General features: G+C 47.0%; 1 protein-coding gene across 1 annotated transcript; it reads right to left on the bottom strand.

The window, feature by feature from the left end:
* Positions 1-2,274: 2,274 nt before the first annotated feature.
* On the bottom strand, positions 2,275-19,637 carry LOC130479412 (glycine N-acyltransferase-like protein 3). The gene is made up of 5 exons (XM_056851812.1): positions 19,536-19,637; positions 15,348-15,455; positions 12,371-12,497; positions 9,811-9,931; positions 2,275-2,695 (listed from the first exon to the last, which is right to left on the bottom strand). The coding sequence occupies exons 1-5, from the start codon at positions 19,611-19,613 to the stop codon at positions 2,275-2,277; spliced, it is 855 nt and encodes a 284-aa protein (XP_056707790.1). The 5' UTR covers positions 19,614-19,637.
* Between the last annotated feature and the right edge of the window lie 2,455 nt (positions 19,638-22,092).

Genomic DNA, 22,092 nt, shown 5'->3' with positions numbered 1-22,092 from the left:
TTTTAACCCCCACCCCCTGCCCTTAGGGGCAATGGTACAGTCATTGCTCACATGATGCCACTCCACTGCCATTGCCACATCTGGAGGGGCATGGCCACACTGCCCTCATTCCAGCAGTTCTCATGCCCACTTACACTGCCCTTAGGCTAGAGCCAATTGGAACCATAAAAAGACATCTGAATTCTCAATTCAGGCTGCATTTTAACACCAAAAATCAGATATTTACCTCTTTATCCTAATGAGCCCCCCTCTGATGACCTTCTGCCTCTCTATTAGAGAATGAACTAATACATCTGCCATAGAACAACCCCACTGAAGAAGATAACAATGGTTACCCAGACCTCATTGCAGGTGGGAAGGGGCTCACTGTATGGCCCATTTTCAAGGACTCCACCCCACCACCCTGTTCTCCGCCATTTGGGCCTCGAGGTCCTTGCAAGGGCAGCAAGGCCCTTTGGACCTTGTTGGATGTTGCCCTATTGTTGATGGTTGCAAAGGGGCCCCCATAACAGTTCAAGCTTCAGGGTCCCAAAAATGTAGGTCCGCCACTGTATGAGCTGCTTTGTGAGATCCGCCTCCTGAGGAGATCTCTGTGACATTCCCACCAGCTGTCTGTGAGCATCTGTGAGCCTTAAGCCCAGCACGGTGGACTATGGAGGTGGGGAACTCTGGCTCCCTTGCATGTGTTGTAGCAGAGGGGCCAATGCAGCCAGCGGTCTCCACCTCCTCTGAGTGGGGGGCGTCGCATTGATGTGGATGGGCATGGATGTGGATGAGAAGGGGGCTGACAAAGCCACCGCTCCTCTTAGAGTAGGTGGAGACTGCTGGGAGCGTTGGCCCCACTGCCACCCTGGGGGCAGCTGCAGCACAACCTAGTATGGAAGAGGGAATGACAGGGGCTGCACTGGGATGGGGGTGCCAGACCTGGGGCCCAGGGTGCAGGGACCCTGTCCTGCCCAGCACCTGCTTTTTGCCTTGGCTGAAGGACAACTCTACATCAAGTTGGGAGAGTCTTGCACACCCACTCAGAGCACTCAGTTTGCTTTTAACTCTTCTGTTGTAAAATGGGAAGCAGTGAGTAGCCAAGAGATTTGAGCTTAGCTGTTCTCAATTTACCTACCCTTGCACTTTTGTAAACATACAGCATCTGACAGCTGATCTGTATGGGGATCAGCATCCCTGAGCTGAATTCTGTCTGTCTCATTTTCTTTTCTTATTACCCGTCCTACACCAAGGAATCCACAATTTACTACACTATGTGAGTCAGGGACATTGCTATACAGTGTTTCCCCATCCCTACTTGTAAACCCCTGCGACATATTTTACAATGATGGAGACTTGCTATTTGATGGTCTCAACAGGAACGTTGACTTTTATTTATTTATTAAAACATTTATACCCCGCCTTTCATCGTGGTTCAAGGCGGTTTACAATGGTAGTTTTTTTTAAAAAATCCAGTTAAAGCTAAAATAAAATACAATTCCAAAATCTCTCCCCCTCCCCCATTAAAAAGGTACCTGCTATTCAAACCCCCATAAAAAGCCCTGGCAACAAACAAGACTTTCAGCACCTCCTGAAGATCCCCAAGGAGGGGGGCTCTCCTCACCTCTTCATTCCACAGAGCCGGAGCCATAATGGAGAAGGCCTGGGTTCAGCTTGATGCAAGACGGGCCACCCTAACTGGTGGCATAGCCAACAGATGGCCATTGGTCATATGGGAGGAGATAGTCAATTATGTGGCCAAGGGTATGGAAGCCTCTAGGGAATTTATGAATCTAAAAGCAGAGGAGAGATACTTTTGGCCACTTTATAAATGGGTACCTGTCTGTACCAAAACTTCATCTTGAACAGACATTTTCATTCCTTTGCTTTCCTGTTGATACTAAAATATTGTGTAAGAGCCACATTATGTTCTACTCCAGAAGCAATGTATATTAGACTGAGTGCGATAAAGGATCTCTCTCTGCAGGGTGCTGGGCCCTGATACTTGTGGAGATAAATGCATGTTTGAGGTTGGTTATGGCAGAGACACCATTTAAGGAAGGTAGCAGGGGAAGACGCACACTCCTTTCTATTTTGGACTATTTCTCAAGAGTACATATAACTTGGTGCTGTTATGAGGTACAAAAAAGGAAAACCAATCAATGCTTTTTTAAAACCTGCTTAGTCTTGAATGTGCTTCAGTACAGGCCTTTGAAATTTGCTGCAAATCTTACCTGCATTGCCTAATTTTTCCCCCTTCATAAGGGTTCTGGAAGTAAAAGGTTAAGTCTCCTATTTCTTGAGGTCAAGGGCTGGTGTTACAATGAGCATGTAATATGTCCCAGGGAGGATATGGAAGCCCTGATGCTTCAATGCCTGCTTAGAAGACCGGTTCTCTGGCAGGACACCACAGTATAATGGGAACCCACTAGCATGCATTTTTTTAGATATTGACTGTAGCACAGCTCCCATACAGCCCTGTCCTCGGTACTGAGGGAAGGTATAGCCATGAGACAAACAAGCAAATGGATCACTAAGGCTCCAGGAGACCAGCTGCCCTTCTTTGTCCATAAGGCAGGCATTAGGGAAGTAACAGACCAGCATCTCCAGATAGCACAAGCTTCGATTGTTGCCTCCAAACTCCCAGACTTCATTGAGTACGGTTGCATGTGATGGAATGAGGGTACCAATGTGGAAGGAGTCACTTTTCAGCCTAAACATAAGGGCAGGCAAAGGGATGAAGCTGAGGAAACTGAAGGGTTTTTTTTTTTTTTTTAAATTAGATTATTGTGAGGGTCTCTGTCTTTGTGTCTCTGCTTTCCATCACCTGCGGTGTTATCAGTGAACTCGTAAAAGCAGTTCACACCTTCTGGTCTCAGGCGCCAGGCCTGATGGCCCATGTATCTTCCCCCCCGCTGTTCTTCCTGCCAGTACTCCCTCAGGCCGGTGCGGCCTTGGAAGTGTGATAGCCGCACCAGACTTCCTGGGATCCGTCTGATGTTTTGTATTATGCCAAGCTTGTAACTTCCCATAACAATAAGTGTGAACCCCAGTGCCCCAGTGCCCTGGAGTCAATATATTCTGTAAACCCGTATAGCCCCTCACTTGCAACTTTCTACCTGTGCCTGTCTCATCTCCTGAAGGCTTCAATAAATCTATTGTTTCTGTATCAACGTCTGAGCAACTGATTTGGAGAAGCAAACTCAGAGAGGGGGATCTCTCACATTAAGTTGCAAGTCCTTGCCTCTCGGACTGCAGCTGTACCGCTTTGGACAGAATGTCAGCCGACGAGGACACCACCCCTAACCCCGATGCCCCCAAGGAACCGGACGAGCCGGAGAAGCCGGACCCGAAGGAGGAGGGAGCCAAGCCAAAGAAACCGAAGGGTCGCGCCCCCGACCAAGATCGGGACGGACGTCCCCGGGGGCTTACTTATTGGCTGGACTCTCCCAAGGGCTGGTCGCTCTCGCGGACTGCGGCGAAGGATCGCCGGTTGGCCTTCCCCAGCACGGGACTCGAAGGGGACCCGGCCCGCAAAGAGGCCCTCATGGAGGAAGAACGAAAGCAGTGGCAGGAAGACCGCCGGGCTATGCAGGAGCAGATGGAGATCATGCAACGCGTAATGGGTGAGATGGCCACGACCCTAGATGCGCTGAAGTTGCAACCTCCAGCCGGTGCTCCCCCAGACGGGGCGCCGGTAGTTCCGCCCGCAACCCCTGCCCCCCCGGCCCGTCGGGACCTGAAAGTCACGTATGACGGGTCGGGAGACCAGTTGACCTTTTTTATGGTCCAAGTAGACATTTTTATGCGGGAACAAGGCCGAACCTTCGTTTCTGAGGAGTCCCGGGTGCAGTACGTGGCTTCCTTACTGCAAGGGGAGGCGGCTGCCTGGATGGTGTTGCAGTATGAACTCCGCTCGCCGGTGCTGCGAACCCTGGACGAGTTCATGGTAGCACTCCGAAACCGTTTTGAGGACCCGACTCTGGGTGAGCGGGCTAAAGCCTCCCTGATGCAACTGCGCCAAGGGACTAAGTCGGTGGCGCAGTATGCAAGTGAGTTCCAGTCACTGGCTAGCCGAATTCTGGACTGGAGTGAAGCTACCTTGGTACAATGTTTCAGGGAGGGTCTCAACCCAGACCTCCAACATTGGGCCTTCATGCAAGGGAACCCCCCGGATGTGGAAGGTTGGGTTCGCCATGCTGCTGACATCGAGAATCGCAAACAACTCCTGAACTTGTCCAAGCAACGGCTTGGGCGAGACCCCAGGCCCCGAGGTGACCGTGGCCGGGAACTCCGGCAAGGGGGTGGCGGGGGTCTCTCGGCCGCGGAACGCCGCAAGCGGTTCGAGGCCGGCGTCTGCCTGATCTGCGGGGGAAAGGGTCACTTTGCATCGCAATGCCCCTCTCGCTCAGGCCGTCCGACCCCCCCCCGCCAAACCCAGGCCGAGCCGACGAAACCGGCCGCCGACAGCCAGCCTCGCCGCAGAAGTGGACCACTGAGCCGGCGCTCCGGCGCACCCTCCGCTCTCCACGCGCGCCCCCAGGATGGGGCATCCGACTCTACGGTCCCATCGGGGTCCCGGATTACAAATACCGTCTTTGATTCGGACGGCTCCCCGGAAGCCACCACCCCGTCCCCCTCTTCCAGCGAGGAGGAAGAGTGGGAACAGCCGGCAAAAAACGCCGTCGGTCTGCTGTAGAGGGGGCTCCGCAGCAGACCGTCCCTATCGTTGTGCAAGGAGCTCCACCGATGGTAAGCGCCCAAGAGGACAATGTATTTGTGCGTGTTCATCTGTCCCTACCCAAAGGGGGTCCCCCGTTAGAGGTCCCCGCGTTGGTCGACTCGGGGTGTGCCCGCACCATGATAAATGAGGAAACTGCCAAGAAGTTGGGTGTCCGGCGCAAGCGGCTTCCGGGACCCCTCCGTTTTTCCCAAATGGACGGGAGTGACTTTAAACGGGGCCCTGTGACCCACAGAACTGCAGCCGTGATTATGTCCGTGGGGGAACATTGGGAACGGTTGTATTTCACCATCGCCCCTATTGTAACCCCTGTGGTGTTAGGGATGAACTGGTTAAGGGGACACAATCCCTCCATTGATTGGGTTAAACGGGTGCTTTCCTTCCCCGAAAACCCCTGTGGGTTGCATGACAAGGAACGGGTACTCAGAACTCCAGCCGCCGCACTGGTAGGGTCCCCCGCCCCAGTCTCTCCTCAATTACCCGCTGAGTACTCGCAGTTTACTGATGTTTTCGATGTTAGAGAGTGCGACGAACTGCCTCCCCACAGAGAAACGGACTGTGCCATCGAGATTGTAGGGGAAGGCAAACTGTCTAAGGGAAAGGTTTACCCCATGAGCCCTAGTGAAAAGACTGTATTGCGAGACTATCTGGATGTCAATCTGGCGAGGGGTTTCATACGCCCCTCCAAGGCTCCTTATTCAGCCCCAGCTTTCTTTGTAAAGAAAAAGACGGGAGATTTAAGACTGTGTATTGACTTTCGCAGACTGAACGCAGTCACCCAGTCTAATGCTTACCCCCTCCCTCTTATTCCTGACCTTCTAGCACAATTAAAGGAGGGCCGAATCTTCACCAAACTGGACTTGGTAGAAGCCTACCACCGCATTCGCATCAAAGAAGGAGACGAACCCAAAACGGCCTTTTCCAGTTGTTTTGGGATGTTTGAGTACCTGGTCATGCCGTTCGGACTTTCGGGGGCTCCGAGTGTCTTTATGCAATTAATTAATGAAGTTTTGCATGATTTACTGTTTCGGGGGGTGGTGGTATTTCTCGATGACATTCTTATTTACTCTGAGACCATGGAAGAACATGTGCGCCTAGTGCGAGAAGTGCTCCAGCGGCTGCGGGAGCACAAACTGTATGCTAAGGTGTCCAAGTGTGAATTCCACCAACCTTCTATTACATTTCTGGGGTATGTGATTTCCCACCAAGGGTTGGAAATGGACCCCGCCAAGGTCCAGGCGGTGCGGGACTGGGAAACCCCCACTACCCGCCGCCAACTTCAACAGTTTTTGGGGTTTGCCAACTTTTACCGGAATTTCATTCCCAACTTTGCCCAAGTTGCGCTTCCCCTCACTGCCCTGTTGCGTACCAAGGACAGGGGGGCTAGCGCCGCACTCCCCTCAGCCCGTCTGCAATGGTCTCCCCAGTGCCAGCAAGCTTTTGAACGTTTAAAGCTACTTTTTTCATCCGAACCCGTTTTGGCTCACCCGGATTGCACCAAGCCCTTCGTGGTGCAGGTGGATGCCTCGGATGTAGCCATGGGCGGGGCCCTATTGCAGAGGGATGAGGGGGGACGGTTGAGGCCATGCGCCTACTTCTCCAAGAAGTTTTCCCAGTCCGAAATCAACTGGGCCATTTGGGAGAAGGAGGCAGCAGCGGTCAAACATGCCCTTACCATATGGAGACACTTCTTGGAGGGGGCCGAGCTGCCGTTCGAAGTGTGCACAGATCACAAGAATCTTGAGGCTCTCAAGGGAGCTAGAAAACTCAATGCCAAACAAATTCGGTGGGCCCAATTTTTTGCAAAATTCCGGTTCACCCTCAAACATGTCCCTGGCAAAGAAAATGCCCTAGCTGATGCTTTGTCACGACTTCCCCAGTATCGCAACGATTTCGATCGCCCCGTCGACTCCCTGTTCACTCCCGAACAGCGAGGGGAAGTCCCTGGCTTGGCCGTCACCACCCGATCCCAAGCCCGCCAACCGGAGACCCCCCCTACGCTCAAAGGTATCCCGGAAGCATTCCAACAGCGACTCCGGGACGCCTCCTTACAGGAGGAGGAGCACCATCTCCTCCCCACTGGCTTGGAACGAACCAACACTTGGTGGGTGCAAGGGGGGAAACTATACGTCCCATCTTCCCTTCGCAAAGAAGTATTGGGACTTGTACATGGGGCCAGGCTAGCGGGTCATTTTGGTTTCATAAAAACGCTTCACCTGGTTCGAAGGCAATTCTGGTGGCCCGGTATGAGATCTGATGTAGAGTTGTATGTGCGCAGCTGCCCCACCTGCGCCACAGCCAAGAAACGGATGGGAAAACCCCCGGGGCTTCTCAAACCGCTTGAGAACCCCTCCCGTCCCTGGGAAGTCATCGCCATGGATTTTATCACCGACCTACCTCCAAGTCGGGGGAAAACGGTTCTCTGGGTTATCACAGACCTCTTTTCCAAACAGGTTCATTTCGTTCCATGTGCAGGTCTTCCTTCAGCCCAGGGCTTAGCTAAACTGTTCATCACGCACGTCCTCAGGCTACACTCGATCCCGAGGAAGGTCCTCTCCGACCGGGGGGTCCAGTTTGTTGCCAAATTCTGGCGGGCTTTCCTAAAGTTAATGGGAGTGGAGGAACAGGGCCTTTCTTCCGCCTATCACCCCCAAACGGATGGTCAAACGGAACGAGTAAATGCGGTAGTAGAATGTTATTTGCGTTGCTATGTAAATTTCCACCAGGACGACTGGGTCGACCTGCTGCCATTTGCCGAATATGCGTACAACAATGCGCCTCATTCCTCTACCGGCTTTAGTCCCTTCCAAGTTATATACGGGACGGATTTTGGCCCTTTCGGTTCTGCCCCCGTCTCGCCAGAGCTCCAGTCTACCCCTGATCTTCAGGAGTGGATTCAGGTGGTTAAATCCACCTGGCCATGGTTGCTCAAAAATCTGGAAAGGGCAAAAAGCAAGTACAAGGAACAAGCAGACAAACACCGGTCTCCGGGATGGGAACTCAAGGTGGGGGAGCAAGTCTATCTGTCCACCAAAAACCTCCGCTCTCTTCGCCCCTGCAAAAAACTGAGCGACCGTTATGTAGGACCTTTCCCCATTACCAGAGTAATCAACGAGGTTACCGTGGAACTGAGTCTCCCTAAGACTCTCAAGGGAGTTCATCCAGTCTTCCATATAAGCCTCCTCAAACCTTATGTAGCAGCTCCCCAGTTCCACCCCCCTCCCGCTCATGAGATTCCTACCGTAGTAGGAGGGGATACCCATTTGGAAATATCCAAGGTTTTAGATTCCAAATGGAAGAAAGGGAAACTGTTTTACTTTGTTCGCTGGAAAAACCTTGGCTCCGCTCATGACGAATGGGTGGCCGCACCCCACATGGCAGCTCCTCGCTTGGTCCGAGAATTCCACCTCGCTTATCCCGATAAGCCTCGTCCTCTCGGAGGGGGGCCTTAAGGGGGGCAGAATGTGAGGGTCTCTGTCTTTGTGTCTCTGCTTTCCATCACCTGCGGTGTTATCAGTGAACTCGTAAAAGCAGTTCACACCTTCTGGTCTCAGGCGCCAGGCCTGATGGCCCATGTATCTTCCCCCCCGCTGTTCTTCCTGCCAGTACTCCCTCAGGCCGGTGCGGCCTTGGAAGTGTGATAGCCGCACCAGACTTCCTGGGATCCGTCTGATGTTTTGTATTATGCCAAGCTTGTAACTTCCCATAACAATAAGTGTGAACCCCAGTGCCCCAGTGCCCTGGAGTCAATATATTCTGTAAACCCGTATAGCCCCTCACTTGCAACTTTCTACCTGTGCCTGTCTCATCTCCTGAAGGCTTCAATAAATCTATTGTTTCTGTATCAACGTCTGAGCAACTGATTTGGAGAAGCAAACTCAGAGAGGGGGATCTCTCACAATTATAAATCAAACACAAGCACAAATAAATCAACAAAATATAAGAACAATGGTGTCAAGTCTAGAGATAAGGTTTCTGAATATCTAAAAATATGCCCATGTGTAACTGTTGTCTAAATGCTACATGTTCAAATGTTGATAAGGTTGTATAGTCCTCAGTCCATTGAATAATGGGAGGTGAGCATTTATCTTTCCAGTGTACAAGTCGTTTAGCAACAGTGAGGGCATAGTAGGTCCATTTTCAATGATTATCTGTTAGCCTACAGGAGGATGTGAAATCACCCCATAGGCTGTGGCAATCTTTGGTCACACTCAACATGGACAAAAAAGCATTAGATTTCAAGAACAAGTATCCTCCAGGTCTCTTTATTTCTGTTCCTCAAAATGAAGGTGATACTGCACTGAAATGTGGGGGCTGGCTCTAGAGGCTGGCTCTGCTAGGTAGTAAAAAGACTTAGCCTCTGAGTTGCTGCTTACTCTGGAATAAGGCTGTCCATATCGATAAACCCAATCCAAAAATAAGCCGGGACCCTCCTTGCAAGAATCCCCAAGTTTGGTGAAGATTGGGTCAGGGAGTCCGTAGTAATGGGGTCTGGAAGAGGTCGCCCCCTCCTGCCTCCATACACAAGCAGGAAGGTAAGAGTCAGATTCTGTTTGTTCGCTAATTGGCTAATGCTTGTCTAAGGAGGAGGGGGCGACCTCTCCAGAGCCCATAACACTGGAACCCCCAACCCAATCTTCACCAAACTTTGGGGTTCATGCATGGAGAGTTGCTGAAAGCTACTCTGAAAATTTGGGACCTCTACCCCCAAAAATGCCCCCAGAGGAGCTTTGCAAAAAATCCCCTTTGTTTGCTATTGTGGGAACTTTCAATCAGCCTACTTTTGCTACATAGACACGTTGCAGGATGGCTTACATTACACCAAAGCTCTATAAGGTCTTTTGAACAGTTGATGTTTTATTAATATAAAATCCTTTGTTATCCTCCGTGTGTGCTTCTCACATCTATAAGGCTAAAGGGGAGTAGCGGATATGCTTTTGAATCCTTGAAACTGCACAGAGGATAGAATTTAGCTTCAGGGTAGCTAGTTGCCTCTTAATCAGCCATAAAGCTCCAGACTCCTGCAGAAACAATGCCCAGTGACCAGAGTCCCGATGAGCACCAGGGGAGGGGGGAAAATTACTGACCAGCTCGGACAGGAGGCAGGTGGGCCTGGATGTAGGGCAGTCTGGTAGAGATATGGTTTCAGGTGGACATGTCTTGCTTTCGCAATATCCCTGGCTACCTCATACATCCCATCTTGGATGCCTGTATGGAGCAACAAAGGTAAGAGGGAGCAACACAAGTGGGGCAATAATGAGGGGTTATGTTTTCTGAGTCATGGGCATCCATATCCATTGTGTATCTGATTTCAATGCATCATCTCACTATTTTTGAACCAAATGTTTTGTGAGCAGGAGAAGTAGTGAGCTTCATAAGCTGAGACTAGGTCCCACTCCCTTTACAGAGGCTATTTTGAACCAATTGCCCTGTGAGCAGTTGAATTTTATTTATTTATTTATTGGATTTTTAGGCCGCTCCTCCAGACTAGATCCAGCTCAGAGCGGCTTACAACCATTTAAAACAATTTTTAAAAGCCATACATTAGAATAAAATTATCAGTAATAAAAACTATGTTCCTTCAATTTTAGCAGCAAAGATAACCTACTACCAAATAGAACAACAAACAAAACAATACAATAGTGGGAAGCACAGCAGAGGTGTGTAGGAGGAGAAGGAGGGGGAGCCAGCCAGATGGAAACCGTCACTGTCCTCAACCATATTCCTGGCAGAACAGCTCAATTTTATAGGCTACACAGAACTGTGTTAAATCCCGCAGGGCTTGAATCTCACTGGGCATAGTGTTCTACCAGGCTGGGACCAGAGCTGAAAAGGACAGCCAGATATTTTTCAGGTCAGGGATCACCAGTAGATGTCCTCCAACTGAGTGCAGAGCTCTTCAAGGGGTGTATCAGGAGAGGCATTCCAACAGGTAAGATGGACCCAGACCACTTAAGGCTTTAAAGGTCAATACCAAAACCAGTGCTCAATCTGGAGCCAGTGCAGCTGGTAGAGCACTGGTTGGATGTCTGCTCTCCTAGGGGTCCCTGTAAAGGCCTACACCACAGCATTCTGGACCAGTTGAAGTTTCTAAATCAGCCTCAAGGGAAGCCCTGAATAGAGCAAGTTACAGTAGTCTAGTCTGGAGGTGACCACTGCATGGATCACTGCAGCTAGGTCAGGGCGAGAAAGGTAGGGTACGAGTAGCCTGACCTGGTGAAGCAGGTAAAAAGCCACCCTGGCTATATTGGTGACCTGTGCTTCCATTGAAAGGGAGGCATCCAGGATCACCCCTAGGCTCTTGACAGATGCAGCTGCTGTTAACTGCACCCTGTCCAGAGCTGGTAACTGGCCACCCACATCCCCATCTTCCCAACTCAGCCACAGGACTTCCACCTTTGACAGATTAAATTTCAGCCGATTCTGCTTCATCACACACCTCAGACACCTGGCCAAAACATTCAGGCAGAATCTGGACGGTTGCCCATCAGCAGATAAAGCTGGGTGTCATCAGCATACTGGTGACAGCCCAGCCCGAAAGTCCAGACCAGCTGGGCAAGAAGGCGCATATAATAAATAACATGGGAGAGAGGATTGCCCCTTGAGGAACTCCACACACCAGAGGATGTTGTGGAGCCATCCTCTCCCCCTGTGCCACTCTGTCTCCGATTTTGGAGAAATGAGCTCAGCCCACTTCAAGGCTATACCACGAATACTAGCATAGGCAATGTGGTGGGTCAATAGATCATGATGGACCACAACAATCAGATCAAGCCATCAGATCAAACAAGACCAGCAGCACTGATCTGCCTGGATCCAGTTGTCTCAGGAGATCATCCGTGAGGGTGACCAATACCGTCTCCATCCGATGGCTAGGTTGGAAGCTGGTCTGCACTGGATCCAGAGCTGATGTGTCCTCCAGGAAACTTTTCAGCTGCTCTGCTGCCGCTCTATCAACTATCTTACCCATGAAAGGTAGATTTGACACTGGGCAGTAGTTGGTTGGATTAGCAGGATCCAGTGATTTTTTTTTCAAGAGCAGCCTCACTACTGCCTCCTTTAAACTTCCCAAGGAGGTCCTGAACTCAGGGACAGATTAACAGTATCTTCCAGGGGGCCTCAAATCCCACCATGGCCAGCTTTCACCAGCCATGATAGGCACAGGTCAAGGAGGCATGTGGTAGCTTTTCACAGCTGCCAGAATCCTGTTGACATCGGCTCAGGTTGATGAGGCTAGCTGTCACTCCCACCATTTCTACTTGCTTTTGTCAGCCAAGATATATATTAAAAAATTACTTCCTTTTAAAAAAGTACTTCTCTAAGGAAAATTTGAGAGCACTAATGCTGAAGTACAGTGGGATGTGGACAGTCTCTCGATGGAAGTCCTCAAGAAGTTCAATGTGAACCATGCTGAACTTTCTAAGAGGGAGACGCAAAGTACATTAAGAAGTGCCACATCTAGATGAGCATGATATTCTGTAGTCTAGGGATAATTACAATGTAGGTAATTTGAAAGGGTTCTCTTTCAACTCAGTAAACATATAAACAATGAACAACTTAAGGGAAAAGGGAAGCCAAAGATTCACATGTACAGCTAGGAGTGATCTGGTCTATGCATTGATGGCATATGGGCCAGTGGGGGCTCACCTTGCAGCTGAAAGGCCTTGCTCCAGTCGATAGCTTCTGCATTTTCCAGCATTGCTCGACAAGCATCTACATCTCTATAGAAAGTGGCATGCAAGTTGGCATAGTAGTCCCACGTGTCTTTCACTACCTACAGGGGAAGACAGAACTGCACAGTGAAATTAGGGTATTTACAAGGGGAAGACGGTATGGATGGGCTTGGTCAGGACAACAATGCAACAGACAGGGAAAATGGAGCGAAGGACAACAGAACCATAGACTGAGCCTCAGCAGCCACCTCCGGCTAGGATGAACAGCTCATTTGGTACCTAGAGCAGACAAGGAGCCCAGGAGATGATGCCGAGTAAATGAGCCATAGGTGAAGCAAATTCCATTGGGAAAAAATATCAAGATGAAAGGCCCACATGGGTAAAGAAGAAAGAGGGTGAAAAAATCAGAAACTTCATGTGGTAGTAAAGTAGATGTTTTACCCAGACAACCAACGTAACTGAGGCCGGCCTTGAAAGAAGTAAGGTAGCAAATCCAGACGGCCATATCATGAAGCACAGTGAGGTGACCCCCCCAGGGAGCAAATTCCATGTCCCAATTTTTTATGATCAGTATTGGCAGTGATCAGTATTGGGAGTCACTGGAAAAGACAGTCATGCTAGGAAAAGTTGAGGGCAGCAGGAAAAGAGGAAGACCCAATAAGAGATGGATTGACTCAATAAAGGAAGCCACAGCCTTCAATTTGCAAGATCTGAGCAAGGCGGTCAAAGATAGGACATTTTGGAGGACTTTCATTCATAGGGTCTGAAAGAAAGACAAACAATTCTGTATCTTTTCTCCTTGGAGAATTGCTCTCTCCTTCTCGGAGCATCCAAGGTTTTATTAAGAAATATTACAATGGATAGCAAAGGTCAGTCAGTGATTACACAATGGAACTAAAACAAGGCATACCAAGATTAATGATTAATGAGATCAAAAGGAAAGAAAGACAATGAAACATTCCATCTTAAAGTCAGCATCCTTAGAGCAAACACTGGCTGTCTGTTACATAGGATGAGTGGATTAACAGAAGCTAATCCCTTTAAAGTTGCTACACTGAGGTGAGAAGGTGACCAGTACAGAAAGTGGACTTTAACCGGGAGCTTTCCATAGACCTAGAATTTATTTGACCAATATTTCAAGATGGCAAGAATCAGGGTTCTGTGGAACCAATATTAAAATGGTGAGGGTGTGCCCTGCCGCCAATAATTAATTAAGTTTCAAAAAACCTCTACAAGGGTCGCCATGAGTCGGAAGTGACTTGATGGCACTTAACACACACACACACATTGGAAGTGACATACTTCAAAATAGCAAGGATTCTCAATGTCCCTTTCATTGCTGTGGTGAATGCAGAGGCATTCAAATGGACAATACAACACCCCCACCTGAGTTTTCTGCACACCTTCCTCTATCCACCATTATTCCCACTGCACCCCCCGCCCAACATAGTGCTATTAAAAGCTTTCTCCGCTGACTTCTGACATGCCCCAGCCACCTTTCTCCATTTCCCTCTTCTTGCCTCTTTCCTTACACACTCTCCTTCTCTGTTTCTTACCTGATAAATTGGTCCACACGTCCCTTTTGCCCTCTTACTGTTTCATCTTTCCTCAGTCCACCCTCCCTACCCCCATCTCCTCCCCTTCCTCGCAACCAGGAAGGAAATAAGTCAATAGCTGGAGGAGGCAGGTGCTGAGTGCCTACCGGGTTTACGCTGGGAGGGAGTCTGTGGACAGCTGCAGCCTCCCTCCCAGCTTGAACAGAGTTGGCGCTTTGCACCCACATCCTCTGGCCGCCAGTGTTTCCCCCAAGCAGTTCCAATTGATTTTGTGGGCTGCTAAGTGCCAGACAGCTACAGTTTTCCTCCCAGCACAAACACATCTGGCGCTGAGTGCTCCTTCCAACCTCCGTCTTCATTCTATCCTGGCAGCCCTTCCCATCTCTACCACATGGCAGCAGTGTCTTCCACATGCTCTGGCTGGCTTTGACTGTCTATGCCATTGCTAAGCAACCCTCAAAATGGCAGCTCAGATTTCATGATGTAGTATCATACCTTGGTTTCCCCCCAAATACATAAACATTATGTTTGATAGATATAGATAGATAATTTATTTATAGCCCTTAGCCAGATAAAACAAGATAAAACAGAAAACATGGGCTAATAAATTCTTACAAACAAAGAATTACAGTCTGAGGCTTATAACACTTAAAAAGAAAATTACAGCTGGGACACATCTGTCAATTGCGCTAAGAGGCTGTTCTATGGCATCGAATTTTCATTGCTGCCATGCAAAATTTCGCAACCTGAAGAGTGATTGAAGGATTATCCCCTTGTAGGAGCATCTCAGTCCTTTCTCCTGACCTGTCAGGTTCCATTCTCAATAAGAGGGGCTCAATAAACTTTGTACGGGGTAATGTATAAAAATTGCAGCTCAGGAGGGCATGCTCAACAGTTTCTAAGTCTCCTGATTTGCAAGGGCAGAATCTCTCCTCCCAGGGTGTCTTCTTAAATTTCCCCTCTAGCATAGTAGAAGGTAAGGCTGCACATCTGGCCAGGGTAAAGGCCCTTCTATAATTGTTTATCTCTAAATAGTGGAGATAGGCTGCTGGTGCTAGGATGTATTTAGAATGGAGGGTGCCATGAATAGAGGTGCCCTTTATGTTTAACATTTTTTTAAAGATAATTTCAGGGTGTGTGTGCACAAACATAGGGGCTGACCCAGATTTGCACAAACATTGCCCCAGTCTATACCCAGCCCCAGTGTGTCTGTTTTTGGATCCACACTCCGAGGTTTAGGGTCAGCATTAGATATATGATGATGTTGCATGGATGTTCCAAAAACAATGCTCCATATGGAAGAAGCTATAGTTTGGATTTTCTACCTCAGATGCCAGCCTCTTGGGCTGGGTCAGCTGGGTTTTGGGGAGAATTTGCTAGTTCTCTATTTCCTACCTCCTTACATGGGCGGGTAAGAACAGCCTTAAATTCTGGCCAAGAGTCCACCACCACTTCATGCTGAGCCGGGTTTCCGCGATTGATGTGCATCACTGTACCATAGACCTACCAATGAAAAATTGGGTTATGATAATCTACAGCAAAAGTTTCCATTTGTCCGTGGCATCACTACACCACAGACCTGCCAATGAAAGGTTACTGAGAGCAATCTGAAATAATGATGTGGATGTATGACTGACAACTTTTACCTTGGACAACTGTGGATGATCCAGCAATTCAGTGTATCCTTGAGTACAGCAAGTAAAACATCCAAGGGATCATCACTAACAAGTATACTACAATGGTCTTCTAAAGGTCGAACTAGATGAGATCAGTGAGATTTTTGTATAAAGTTAAAAGCATGAATGGTTTTGAATTGGATGAGGGATTTGGAAGTAAGGTAGGGTAGGGTTTAAGCCATTCAGATTCAGATTGTTTATTTACGGCCCTTAGCCAGATAAAACCAGAAACATGGACTAAAATATTCTTACAAACAAAGAATGGGTTTAAGCCATTCTTCTGCATCATTTTCTTCAGTTTAAATCGCCCGTTGAAGCAGCTATTTGCCTTGGGAATTTTACCCAAATGGTGCCTATAGTTTTCTCTAAGGGGCAAATATCCCCTGCAAAGGTTGGGAGGAAAACAATTTAAATCAGAAAAGTAACAGAAGGAAAAGGTTTAAAACGTCCTTGTCCAGTGACGTGGCCCTGATCTGAGTCAAGTTCCTGACAACTGCTTCTAACTTATAAAACCATGCAGGAAGTCCTGATGTATCACAGATCTCAATTAGTTGTTCTTAATAATTTTGTTTTACTTCAGTTAATACATAGGTGAAAACAGATCACTAACTATTATAGGCAACTATTTATTCTGGGGGGAAAAGGAATTTCAGTTCTCTCAGTGGAGATGATGAACCAATTAAACAGTAGGAATTGTACTTCCACAGAACTTGTTAACCTCTTTAAAAAACAATCGTCACGTTTGCTGCCATCTTTTCTTCTTCTAGGTGCCTTTTCTCATATATTTGAAGCTGAAGGTAGCATTAATTGAGCTAGTTTGCAACACAAATCTGCTTTCAGGCGTTACTCATAATAGATTTTCCATTTTGCATGGACAGAGCTGTGAAAATTATGTATAGGTGGCAACTCCACATCTGACTGTGGACCTCAGGAACACACAACACCGACTTCCGGTGCTGACGCTGGGCTGAGTGCCACGTCCTCCCAGGGGCTCCTGGGGGGAATCCAAGTTTACGTGTAATTTGGGGTGACTTACCGCACCCCAATCCAGCCCTTGCAAGTGGGCTGGGAAGCAGGAACTCCCTGCAGCCATTTATGCGGTTTGATCTCCTGAATACTCCGAGGGAGCTTTATTAAGTCCCCCGGAGATTCAGACATTGATCCCGTGGGCACGAGGGATTGAAATCGCCAGAGAGCAACTTCGGCATTAGACTCTACCCTCCAGCACCTTATAAACATCATAAGGACTACATTAAGATTAGAACCTCACCTCCAGACACCCAAGTGAGTAGATAAGAATATTTCGTTCTTCACTGGCGTTATCGAATAACAGGGGGTAGAAGAAAACATTCCTGGTAACCGTGTTCCTCCCTTAATTGAACTGGATGATTTTGCTGCATGAGATCCATCAGACAAAGCAGCAGGAGCCTTATCAAACTGATCAGCTTAAACTAAAACAAAGAGCTTGAATGATTGACTTAAGATCTGCCAATCCGACGCGTCCTTAAAGGAAGGGGAGGGAGAAACCTTTGAGAATTTGTCCGGTGTAAAAAAGGTCCTCCAGCCACGTTTTACAACAAAGAGGATATCTTGGACCGGAAGACTCTGTGCTTCATTCAATATCCCTCTCTATTGTTCTGCAAGCAAATCAACAGGAAGCAGGTCGTAGTTACTCGTGTTACACTAAAACCATTCCTGAAGGTAACAACCATAGAGAAGAGACGATAGAAGGTCCACGGTGAGGTAATTCCTGGAATACTTCCTGGTTCTGCTGATCTAGAGCGTGTGGTAAAACTTGTTGGTATTTTCAACTTTAAAAAGTTATTTTAAGCCTAAATACTTATTTCTTCAACCCGAAAAAGATATTAAGCTGGTCAATGAAATATTCTTTATTAACTACATGCAATGGACTCCTGCTAGATGACCATCAATTTCTTAACTAAGTTACTTATGTAAATGTCTGGAACCTCTCCCTGATCTGGCTTAATTCATAGCCCTGCCTTTACGAAATTAAAGGAAACTTTACAGAATTTAACCATGGGAAAAAAAGTGCAGGACATGCTTGCTAAACATTCTGAGGCGACAATTAAACAATTAAAACAGATATCAACACAGATGGCTCAACTGATTTCAATGATGACGACTCTTGACCAATCATCACAGATATGTAATCAGAAGTTGGATCTGGTTACAGAAGACATAAGAGATATGAAGATTCAAATGATGGCTACCAATACAGACATGCAAGTAATGGATTCTTCTGTCAAAAAAGGTATGGAAGAATACAAGGATACAAAGAAGAAGACAGAAGTCCAAGAAGGTAACCAGCTTGTGACAATGAGAACAGACATGCAAGAAACAGACTTTTCATCTAAAAAAGTTATGGAAGGACGTGTGGATATAAGGAAGAAGAGAGCAGGTCAAGGAAAACAGATTGAAGCCATGACGGAGATGAAGGCCAGAAAGAATTATTTTTGGTTACGCAACCTGCCTGAGGAAATGAGAGAGAATAAAGAGATCCTGTTCCCATACCTGACTGACTTATTTCAGTTGCAGAAGGAAGTATTAGACCATGGTTAAAGGACTGATCTAAATATGATTGCTGGATTGGAAGGCTTTGACAGTGTGGATGGGTGGCATGGCTATTTACGGTGTAGTGGAATTAAGATTTAGACATCATTTTGGGATTATGTAAACAAGTCCTCCTTATATAGACTACCGATGTGATATAAATGTATATTGGAATTATCAATATTAATGTGATTATCATTTCAAGGAAAATGTTGGAATGTAGTAAGGATATTGGTTTTTTCTTTTCCTTTTTTATAAGGGGTGGACTTGTGATATGGATTTGGGATATGATTTACAATGAAATAAGATTGATTAAACAGAAAAATATCCCTAAAATATTGGAGATGATGTTACTTAGCATGATTAAATTTTTGTTATAATGGCTGCAAGATTATCTTATGCAGCCAAATGGAAAGGGACAAATGTTTCAGAATAAAGGGATTAAATCATTTAAATGTTAGAACTGGTGGAGTTGGAGAAATTAGGGAAAATGGGAGGCTTGGATGAATCATTGTGACAATGTATAAGATCTGGGAAAAATGGAAGGTTACTTTTTACTCTGATCCAGAATGTAAAATTTTATATAACATGAAACTTTAGAATGAGATTAATATTAGGATCAGAATATGTTAACGAAGGATAGTAACACTTTATTAAGAGGTAGATGGAGGTGATGGGGAAGTCAATTTATTTTTTATGTTTATTGGAAATTAAGACAACAATTGATGTAATTGTGATTTTGACATTATTTTTACATTGTTGTTAAAATTATGAAGAATTTATAGTTTTAAAAAACCAATAAAATTTATTTTTTTAAAAAAAGGAACACACAACACCAATTATCTAATGAGTTGCAGCACCTTGTCTAAAAGAGGGGAGGGATGATGGCTCTTTTTCGTCATGTCTTTCTATTATTGATGCATTCCCCGTTGAAAAAGGAGCAGGAAATCTACTTCAGCAACCTACTTTAGCCTCGTACCGTGCTAATGGATGAAGAGTATTCGATTAATACAGAGCTGGACTGGAGTCAGCCCATGCGGCAGCTGACTGCTAAACTCGGCGTTGTAGGTATTTGCACCAGGGGGTGTAGAGGGGTGTTTGGATTTTACATCACTGGAGGAAACGGAGGACTGGGCTCCCCATGTCAAACAAGAGGAGTAATGAAAAAGGTGAATCAACTGAATCAACCCTGGCGATCAATGGGGTGACAGATGTCGCAGCCAGATCACCCTCACATTGAATTTGAAATTTGAAAAAGGTGAAGTTTTTTCCTTGCATGGACAGGTGGTTTCTGTGGGGAAAGGGTGGCAGCTTCAAGTAAGTGGCTCAAAGTTACCGGAAGTGCTTGTGGCAGGCTCTTTCGCAGCACACCCTCTAATAGTTGCAGCTTGGAAGGACAGGTCAGGATAAGCATGGCTGGCCAAACAGGAGTTGCTGGGCAGGTAGCTGTGAAAATGGAGAGGGTGGCAAGCACCTGAGGGCAGAAGGAGAGACAGAAGCATATTAGTGTCTTACTTCTTCAATAAGAAGTTGAAAATGTTTTTAGGGTCTGTGTTTCCTGCACATCCTGTAATAATCTTGTAAACTGGACAAGTGGAGCTGACATTTATCCTTATAAAAGGATACTTTGTGTAGCTACAACTTACCCATTTCCCTAATCCTGAAGGAAAACTGGAATAGTCCAGAAAAAGTAAAGTTTGAGCCCACCCTCACAACTGTCTTTTTAAGGGGTCCCAAGCTGCTCACTTGGAGGAAAAATCAACTTTGGGGTACAAGGGAGCAGGCTCCTACCCCAGTGCTGTATGGACATCTGATTCCAGTTTTGTTGAGAATCCTTCAGGAGCAGCTCTACTATTGAGAAAAACAATGTTTGCTGCTCAGAAAACATTAACAGAATTAATTAACTATTAACAGAACCAGGTCTTGGTTCATCTGCAGGAGTTCAGTGGTATACAGGATGAGACATGATCTGTCTTGACTTTACCCAGCCACAACTTCAGCCAAACCTAGAACAAGGTATCTTTACGGTCTCAGGCTAGATAGGGTGGCCTACTCCAGACTAAGAGATCCCTCAACATTTGGGGGAGGAGCCTGGGGAAGGGCACAATGCCATCGAGCCCACCCTTGTCAAGACTGACCTGCCTTGGGACAATAACACAACAGAGCCCACCTGGGTACCAATAACCCCATCAGTAACACACATAATAAAGCAAAAGTAAACCTTTATTTGAGAATCTTAAAAAAAAGATGTTAAAAACAAGCCATACAGTTCTAGGATAGCAAGATGTAATAAAATAACAAAGCTGACTAGCTAGCTACTTACTGGAGTCCTAAAGATAGCACAGTTGGTTCTTGAGGCAATAGTTTCTAGAGCTTTGTAAAAGTGTCTTCTTGCAGCAAGGAGGAGTGAGGGAGAAAGACAGAAGAAAAAAAGCTTTTTCTCTGTGGCTATACTTATGGGAAAAACTGACCATGCCCTCCTGACCAGATTAACCAATCATGGGGCAGTACCAAAGGAACCTTCAAGGGAAGGAGCTATCCCCACCCAACCCCGGCTCACAGCTGAAATGCATAGTTTAATTAACTAGCCTGTGAACCATCCTTGAAAAGTAACTGCTGCGTGGGAAGGATAAACTGGCACCAGCAAAGCATCAGATTTTTTTTAAACCAGAGGATTCCTTCAGAGGGGTTCTTTCACTCTTGACAACCCTCCAAATCTACGACTTTCTCCAGGGGAAACTGATTTCTGTAGTTTGGAGATCCATTATAATTCCAGGAGAATGTCATACCCCACCTGGAGATAAGCAACCCTAAATCTGGATCTTCTCAACCTACTGCTTAATCTTGGTGAAGTTTCTGGGTGCCTACCCCACCTTGTCCACGAACACTCTTGGACACGTGAGTGACAGCAGCTATTTCCCTATGCTTTCCTCTTCACCAGAACAGGCAGGCAGAGGATCCAAATCGTCTCCTAGGTCTGGGAGAAGTAAACACAAAAATGTACCCACACCCCCTGGCCAATGTAAGCAGTGTCTTTCCTTCCCAACTAGTTTGTTGCACATGCTTCAGTTATTGGGACATTTGTACAAGTCTAAGGCTGGCAACCGAGGTCAAGTTAATTCATGCCATAGTATTCCCTAATATTATGTATGGGTAATTCACAGTGGGTAGCCATGTTAGTCTGTCTGCAGTAGTAGAAAAGGGCAAGAGTCCAGTAGCACCTTAAAGACTAACAAAAATATTTTCTGGTCGGTTATGAGCTTTCGTGAGCCACAGCTCACTTCTTCAGATACAGCTAGAATGTGAATCCATCTGTCTTTAAGTAGAGGAGAGCATTCTCCTGGATGTGTAAGAAAGGGCCACGAGAGCCAAACCCTGATGCAACCCTTCCTGCCCCCCCTCTCTCATGATCTGTCTAAATACCTCCCCCCTCCACACCCCTAGTGACCAGAAGATGGCCAAGATGCCCTCCCTCTCATCTGCCTAAGGTCACATAATCAGCATTGCTGACAGATGCCCATCTAGTCTCTGCTTAAAACCCTCCAAAGAAGGAGATCCCACCACCTCCTGAGGAAGCCACTGAGAAACCACTCAGTCAGGAAGTTCTTCCTAATGTCTAGACGGAAACTCTTTTGATTTAATTTCAACCCATTGGTTCTGGTCCGACCTTCTAGGGCAACAGAAAACAACTCGGCACCCTCCTCTATATGACAGCCCTTCAAGTACTTGAACATGGTTATCATATCATGTGGGGAAACATATCCAAGCTAAACATATGAGCTCCTTCAACCTTTCCTCATAGGACTTGGTCTCCAGACCCCTCACCATCTTTGTTGCCCTCCTCTGGGCACGTTCAAGCACATTCCTGAGGTTTGTAGCCGAAAGTGCTTAGG

Source organism: Euleptes europaea, chromosome 6, assembly GCF_029931775.1.
Source record: "Euleptes europaea isolate rEulEur1 chromosome 6, rEulEur1.hap1, whole genome shotgun sequence".
Lineage (NCBI taxonomy): Eukaryota > Metazoa > Chordata > Lepidosauria > Squamata > Sphaerodactylidae > Euleptes > Euleptes europaea.
The sequence above is the reverse complement of the archived record's forward strand: the minus strand, read 5'-3'. Positions and strand labels throughout refer to the sequence as shown.